The sequence below is a fragment of the Postia placenta genome (assembly GCF_002117355.1).
Source record: "Postia placenta MAD-698-R-SB12 unplaced genomic scaffold POSPLAscaffold_6, whole genome shotgun sequence".
Classification (NCBI taxonomy): Eukaryota; Fungi; Basidiomycota; class Agaricomycetes; order Polyporales; family Adustoporiaceae; genus Rhodonia; species Rhodonia placenta.
The window spans coordinates 1,965,103-1,972,798 of record NW_020169837.1 but is presented as its reverse complement, the minus strand read 5'-3'; the positions used below and the strand labels follow the sequence as shown (position 1 = coordinate 1,972,798).

The 7,696-nt window shown below is 54.5% G+C and overlaps 2 protein-coding genes across 2 annotated transcripts in view; both read right to left on the bottom strand.

The window, feature by feature from the left end:
• The window catches only part of POSPLADRAFT_1142202 (hypothetical protein), a gene marked incomplete at both ends in the record, with an annotated part of 3,681 nt that extends 1,991 nt beyond the window's left edge, over window positions 1-1,690 (bottom strand). The window contains 8 exons of the mRNA XM_024485400.1: window positions 21-230; window positions 298-438; window positions 494-531; window positions 609-709; window positions 766-1,144; window positions 1,210-1,318; window positions 1,378-1,577; window positions 1,643-1,690. Coding sequence (XP_024339852.1) covers window positions 21-230; window positions 298-438; window positions 494-531; window positions 609-709; window positions 766-1,144; window positions 1,210-1,318; window positions 1,378-1,577; window positions 1,643-1,690 — 1,226 coding nt within the window. The remainder of the gene's footprint in view (window positions 1-20; window positions 231-297; window positions 439-493; window positions 532-608; window positions 710-765; window positions 1,145-1,209; window positions 1,319-1,377; window positions 1,578-1,642) is intronic.
• Window positions 1,691-3,520: 1,830 nt separating this feature from the next.
• The window catches only part of POSPLADRAFT_1181117 (hypothetical protein), a gene marked incomplete at its 3' end in the record, with an annotated part of 6,729 nt that continues 2,553 nt past the window's right edge, over window positions 3,521-7,696 (bottom strand). The window contains exons 8-16 of the mRNA XM_024488811.1: window positions 6,717-7,621; window positions 6,539-6,661; window positions 6,470-6,484; window positions 6,351-6,415; window positions 5,453-5,494; window positions 4,782-4,889; window positions 4,016-4,322; window positions 3,748-3,923; window positions 3,521-3,718 (exon numbers count right to left, since the gene is read on the bottom strand). Of these exons, the coding sequence (XP_024339851.1) occupies window positions 3,521-3,718; window positions 3,748-3,923; window positions 4,016-4,322; window positions 4,782-4,889; window positions 5,453-5,494; window positions 6,351-6,415; window positions 6,470-6,484; window positions 6,539-6,661; window positions 6,717-7,621 (1,939 nt within the window). The remainder of the gene's footprint in view (window positions 3,719-3,747; window positions 3,924-4,015; window positions 4,323-4,781; window positions 4,890-5,452; window positions 5,495-6,350; window positions 6,416-6,469; window positions 6,485-6,538; window positions 6,662-6,716; window positions 7,622-7,696) is intronic.

Genomic DNA, 7,696 nt, shown 5'->3' with positions numbered 1-7,696 from the left:
TGTTCGATGCCTTCTTAAACCGACCCGCGCGCTTGAAGCCATCGGGCGCGTTGTCGTGCGCAGGACGTGCCACCCATCCGATATTGTTGTCTGCGTAGAACGCGATGCGCGCCACACGGTCCGATTCGGGAAGAAGCTGTAGACCGTCGTCGTGGACGAAGATAGCGGAGGTGCCGCCCTGGCGGGCGTATGTCTGCATTGCCTTCTTGAGGGAGTACACCGATGGCGCACTGGCGTCGCGGGTGATGAAGCGTCGTCAGCCTGGACACACAACGTATGGATGTGAATGAAACGTACATAACCTCATTCAGACTTTCCTTGTACACCGGGAGTTCGATGGTGATATGTGGCAGATTCGCATCGACGTCCTTATTTGGTGCGGGAGGAATAGCCGAGTAGTACTTCGAGTTCTCATGGAACTGCGCCACAGGACCGAGTCTGCGGGCAGATCATGAGCGAATGCATAGCAACAAGCACAAAAGGGCGCACGTACACATAGGAGACATTAGTGACGATTTGTAGCGAGAAAAACTGTGAAATGTAAGGCGAACACGACATGAGCGAGACCACGGCGCAGTATAAGGAGGGCAGGTACATGCCAGGGAGACGCAGAACAGAAACGGGGCAGTGACGAGAAGGGCGAATCGCGTGTATGTACCGTCGAGCATGAACTCCTGGATCATGATGCTGACACCGCTGGTTATGAAGACTACGGACTATGCGTCAATATAAAATTAAATAGACGACATGTCAGGGGAAGCTTACAAACGGAAAGCGCCGCGCCAACACCAGAGTAGACTGGCGCAAACAGGCGGACGGACCGATGCGAAGGACCATGCGCCGTCTTCTCTACGTCGTTCTTATCCGACACGAAATAGCCGAGACCGCAGCTCCTCTTCTTCCTCTTCGGCTGGAGTTCCTTCTCTTTGGTGGGCTCCGCGACTTCTTTTCCGCTGACCGCATAAGACAGCTCGTTGAGGTTAGTGTGAGACGCGTCGGCCGATGCCACCACCGAGCCGGCGCGGGAGGTGAGGGTCGACCGGTGCTTCCACACAAGCTGGATCAGCTTCTCGTCGAGCTCTCTGCACGTCGCGATGATCGTGTCAAGCGAGTAAGACCAGACAATGAGGACGCGTTCGTCGCGCTGTACGGCGAAAGTGAGACCAGTGAGCAAATAATAATAATAATACAGGCCGCTGTATCACTTACGATGAAGGCGGCACACTGTTCCTTGTCCGCACGTAGCAAGAACGCAATCGAATCCAAAATCTGAATACGGGTATCCACATCGACGAAGATGGCATCTGCATCTATCTGGCTGTGCTCAAAATATAAATATACGTCAGTCGACAACCAGCGTTACAGGCGGGCTCATACGTCGTGGAAAGCGCGGCATGAATTGCCGCGCTGCGGATCTTGACAGCGACGACGGGATTGAGCGCTCTGACGGCAGCCTCAAACGGTTCAAGGTGCGGATTTTCGTATGGGAAGACACGGAAGCGGCCAGTGTTAATCCTCAAGCAGACACCGGCATGCACGTTCTCTGCGGAGGGTTTGAACCATGCGTCACCCTGGGTCTACACAGCAGGGACATCGGATCAGCTACCAGAATCGCACGCGGATGGATAATAACAATACTCACTTCCTTGAAGATGTGGTGGAGCAAAGCGTCATAAGCATCGTAATCCATAGCGAATTGTAGAAAATGACAGAGGAAACGCGTTGCTCAGGGAGAGACGTGGTCTGCTTTGGCATTTGTTGGATACAATCTTTATATCTGCCAGGTCGGCTCGATGATCCTGGTGGCAAGCCCAAGTAAGACAGGTGTGCAGGGAGCCTGTGTTCCTGAAAAAACGAAGTCGGAGAGACGCAACACGAATTGGGCAACTTGCGCACATCGATGTGTCCGTAACAATGTTAAAACAAGACATCCCTGTGAAAAGCCTGAGTAGGATAGACATGGCGGCGGAAGGTCTGCGTTCCTGGATGAAAGGCGTCAATGGCGACAGACGAGACAGGATTTGACAATTCGCGGGCAGGATTCTGGCTGGGCGTGCGTAGCAGTTCTGGATCGGGCACTAGTAGTCCAGCAACAACTCCAACTTACAAGACACTCTGTGGTTCAGGCAGGCACGGCACGGATAGATGTCGACATGCGTGGACTATCCCCGCGGTGTCTCAACCGTGTGCCCATACGTCATGTGCTTCGACGTTTAGGGTGTCACCGCGAGCATGGTATTCAGACTGCTCGAGAACAAACAGGCAGGGCAACGGGCCGGCTGGATTGAGCACTGCCAAACAGGCGTTGCACGGCGCTCAAGCAGCGCCGCTCTATGCGCACACCCGGAACGGACTACTTACCACAACAGCAAGCAAGGTGGCATAGATGATTGACGTAGGGCCCTTGATGTTACTACTATGCGACATGTTCATCGGACAGGTTGCAAGAAGGCAATATTAGCCATCGTATTTAGAGCAGCAGATACTAAACCCAGCACGGGCTGTATGCTCGCGCTTCGTGCTGCAGGGTCTGTATGTCATGATAAAATTCGCACACTCCATCGCCCCGACCGGATGGAGGAATAAGAAGTGAGAATGAACATTGCCGACGTCTGTACACTTCGTGAGTCGTGACGTACAGGAATGTTACTTCAATGTACGGTTTACGGGCGTTTGAGTTTGACTTGGCAAAAGGAGATTATCTCATTATGCTTTCGGAGCCGAGGCCGCCAGATAATAACGGTAGATACTAGGTAGGCAAAAAGCACAGTACTAGTGTTTGCAAGATCCATTGCTCGCTGCAGAGGTGCACGCTGTACACACCTGGATCATTTCTTTCTGAAGGACCTCGGACACCCCGATTGATTAATAACTTCCGTCCGCATATTGATTGGATTCATCGTCTGAGACAACATACAGTTCAAATATCTAGAGTGGAAATAGGCTAGGAACGCCGCTGGAGAGAGGTGTTGCCTTCCCAACCTAGTACCATAAGCGCCATCTGCCTGCTGTTCAGAACATATTTCCATTTGAAGTCATAAATCGAGTTTAGATGTAGTTTACACCAGTCTAATCGACGAACGTCGTCTCGCTAAGCCACGCGTGATCTCAGAAACTGAGACGCCGTCGATTAGATGGCCACAATGTCCGATCTTCCTAATATACAAGAGGCAATTTAGTATCTTCCGTTCCCGGGGAGGGTATTAAGTCTCCGTGTATTCGTCTCCAGTTGCCCTAGCAAATGAATATGGCCCACAATATAATGGTAGACATGGCAGGTCCTTCCAGAGTGACCCGAAGCTAACGAAGCACATTGTTGAATTGATAGATATGTGTACGTCTCCGCGCGAGCAAGATTTCACCGACACCCCTGGCGGCAGTTAAAGTGAGTTTCAGGCCGGGCCAAGTGCGGCACTAGGGCTTATCTACCTGCGGGACCAATTTGCAGATGGCGTATGTCGTAGTCTTCAATACACTGGCGGCCCTTGATCGACCACAGGTTGTTGACACGTATAAAACATTATACTCGATGAAGCCTATGTGAAAGAACGGACACCTTCAATTCCGACCGTGACAGTTTCAGCGAGGGCCGTGCTGCCGTTACAGGAAGGTCGATAGCCATCAACTGCACCGGGTCCGACTGCCCATCGGAGATGGTGCCGGCATCGGGATCCTCGTGCTTCTCCCTTATTGAGGTCTTTGGCGGATCACGCGCCATCTGTCACCGTTGCCCGAGTCCGTCCTCACCGGCACCAGTGACCACACATCTTCCTGCGTCTCCGGCCGCCCGTTCTGCGGGTTATTCGACAGCTCGTTCCCGTCTCTTGTGGTCATCAGCGTGTCGTGCCGTGACGATGCGGGGTGCTTCGGTGATGGCATCCAACTAGCCAAACGAGAACGGGTATGGGTACGGCTCGAAGAAGCTATGGAGCTGATATCACACAAGCTCTAGGGAGGAGAAATACTCTGCGAGGATTGTGTGATGTGTACCCTGACCACCGACATGTAGACACACCGCTAGAAGCACGGAAGAACAAAGGGCGGACGGCGCGTGCCCCGATAGGCGGACAAAAAGCGCACTTGCCGCCTCGGAAGCTACTGCAAATGGACACAGATACATCCGACTCGGAGCTCTTATCGTACTGCCCTTCCATTCTGACGTGCCGTTGGACGGTCTCGCGGCGACCCCGACGCAAGAGATGTGTTTTTACCGGCAAGTGGATGCGAGAAACGGAGAAGAGCCTCCACGTTCGTGCGCCGTTGATGCGCGGCCAACCCATACAAAATGTTGACAGCGAAGCACAGGTGCCAGCATCGTGACACTGAACCCTGCCTACATTCAGCTTATCGTGTTTATATGAGAACACCCTGCACGTCAAACCGAATAGCGCGCGGGATGTGGAAGACGCACGAGCAGCAGGCAACTCTCAGGTTTCGATATGTCAATGTCCAATGATGGCAATCCGAGTCGAAGGCGGTGGTCGTGAGATCTGATCGTGAGTGTATGATCGATCAGACGCCGCAGTGCAGGAACGAAACGGTGATGGCGCAATTATGTCATGGCTGATATAGGAGGGATATGTCTCAGTGAAGATGTCGGACTTTGTGAGAAGCAAGGAGACCAGTGACGTATGACAAGATCAATTTGACTATGTTCCCGAATCGGTACGCGAGACAGCGGACGGCGGGTCCGATATCGAGCGGACGTAAAAAAGAGACATGCGTGTCGCGTTTCACGCACATGTCTTGTGCAGAAAGCTCGGGAACAGAGAGAAACTTACTAGAAATGGATGCAGGCCGCTTCCCCGGCGCAAGCAAGCCGAATTGGCCATTTCGTGATTGGTCCCCGTGGCGATATTCGTGTGCTTCTCAGCTCCTCTGAGAGTGGCCTACCCGATGCATCTTGTCTTCACGCACCCGCATAACGTCTCTGGCGCTCGCGGCTCTTCTAATCATTAATCATTAATCATTGTCCGAGAACGACATGGCGAGGAAATGGAAAACCAAGAGAGCAAAAAGGTCTTGTCTTGGCGCACGAGGTGCTTCGGCGTCTTCTTCGTCCAGCGTTATCTCCTCTACTAGACGGGTATGCTAGAGTGTGTGGCCACGAGCCGATTGTGGATCTGTACGGTCCCGCAGCAAACCACGGTGTCATTGCAGCCCTCTTGCACTGTCGGCCAGCGCAATTCCCTCGGAAATCTCTCCCCGAGGAAATGCGTATTTAGTGTTGCCAATGTCTCTCATCGCTGGACCAAAGCCTCGTTGAACGCTCGTCGCTCGAGAAAATACACCAATCAATGCGGAATTGCACTGCGCGATCTGCGCAGATGGTACAATACACAAGAGCGGTAGGTGTATGCTGTGTAATCAGACAATGAGTCCAAGTAGAGACGGTGTCGGAGAAGGAGTGATACAACGGTACAGGCAGCAACAATAGCGCAGGGGCACGCACACAGCACAGGATAGATAGATTATTGCACAGTATACCCTTAGCCTATGTATAGTCTATAAGTTCCAGAAACATCTAGCAGCGTTCACACACGTAAGGACAGGAATGGACCATGGCGAACACCGCGCATGGCGCAGTCTACGGCCGGAAATCGTGTTTTCTCAATACGAAAAGATCATGAGCCACGGGTTGAGCACGACCTGAGGGAAGCGATCGGCGTCAGTTGCCATCGCACACACATGTAGCACAAAACGCACGGGGTACAGGATGTGGCAGCCGGCGACGATGCTATGGGCCAATATTAACATTTAATCGGCTTGCAGATGGAGTGCGAGGCGGACACTCACGCTAGCGGGAAGATCGCCGCCCAGTCCCAGCCGGGAATCTGCCATCCCGAGGGAATGACGCCGAGCGAGAGGACGACCATCGCGGGGCACAGCAAGAACGACACGGCGAAGGCGGGCCCGAAGCGGGCGAAGATGCGCGGGACCTCTTGCCAGAAGTTGGAGCGCTCGACCTCCTTCTTGGTCGCGCCCCAGGTGATGTTGTACGAGACCAGGTGCGCGAGGAGCGCCGTGGACAGGTGGATCGAGATCCCGCTGAAGAAAAAGAAGCTGCGGGGGCGCGTCGCATCGGTTAGGGTGTGCACGACGGAGAGAGTGAGGAGAAGAACCGGCGGCGGAGAGACGTACAAGAAGGGCACCCAGGTGAGGTTCTCAACGAGTGCGCTCAGGAGCGCGCGCTGGCCGAGCCGGTACTCGAGCAGCGTGAAACCAAGATTGCCGGCCCCGGGAAAGACGACGGTACACGCGAGCCAGATCTCGAAGCTGTGCTCGTAGAACCCATCAATCTGCACAAATCGTCAAACATTTACAGTCGGGTGCTGATCCACCATACCCACCGTGACACCCCACCCCAACAGAAAGTAGTTCATCGTGGCTAGTAGTGCGGCTGCAGCGATACCATCTGCAGACAGGGCATGAGAAGATGACACAGGTCGTCATGTTCAATACAGCTCACAGTACGAGAACATGTCTGAACAACATCGTCAGCAGTCATGATACGCCGCAGCAGAGACATATTACACACACGAAAGCATGCTGAATTTGTAGTGGACGGGTGCGGCAGACCAGATGAAGATCCGCAGCTGCTTGTTGATTGGGCCCAACCGCCACCAGTGGATGAGCGGATTGAAGATCAGCTCGTTGCAGCCTGCAACCGCATTCAGTATCCGTAAATGACCGGACAGGATCCAGGATGAGCTCACCATAAGCATACTTCTGCCATCGATTCAACTCGTCATCGCATGTCAGCGACACTCCCTCCTTGAACCCGCCCTCCGAGTACGTCGACCATCGAATGATGTATCCCTTCAGCTGCAATCGCAGCGCCATGTCAAAGTCCTCCGACACATTCGCCTCAGACCAAATCTTCCTCACCCCGTCCGCAGCATCGACGAACGCCGCATCCTGTAGCGCAGACCACCGCAGGAACGCATTGTGCCCCACAAATGGCGCAACCTCCCCATTCGCACACCCCATCGAGATGCACTTGTTGATCCGCCGCGTGAAGTGCGCGATCCCGTTCTCGAAGTAGTGGTGCGCTACCTGCATCACGTCCGACTCGTGCTGGATGATCGCTACCTCGGGCGACTCGTACAGCTCGCGCGCCGCGTCGCGCAGGCAGTCCTCAGGCACGACCGTGTCCGAGTCGACGATCAGGATGATCTCGCCGACGCGCAGCGACCTGCCGTTGCGCGCCCACGGCCGCCAGCGGTGCCCACTCTCCTCGAAGGTCTCCTCGATGGCCTTGTTCATTGCCTTGTCCTCCAGACACTCGCCGTCCTCCGTGAGCGCATCCTCGCCGCCGCGCGACGCTGCCTCCGCTTCGAGTGCTAGGAGGTGCTTCTCGAGCTTGAGCGACAGCGCGAGCCCGTAGTTCATGTTCGATGCCTTCTTAAACCGACCCGCGCGCTTGAAGCCATCGGGCGCGTTGTCGTGCGCAGGACGTGCCACCCATCCGATATTGTTGTCTGCGTAGAACGCGATGCGCGCCACACGGTCCGATTCGGGAAGAAGCTGTAGACCGTCGTCGTGGACGAAGATAGCGGAGGTGCCGCCCTGGCGGGCGTATGTCTGCATTGCCTTCTTGAGGGAGTACACCGATGGCGCACTGGCGTCGCGGGTGATGAAGCGTCGTCAGCCTGGACACACAACGTATGGATGTGAATGAAACGTACATAACCTC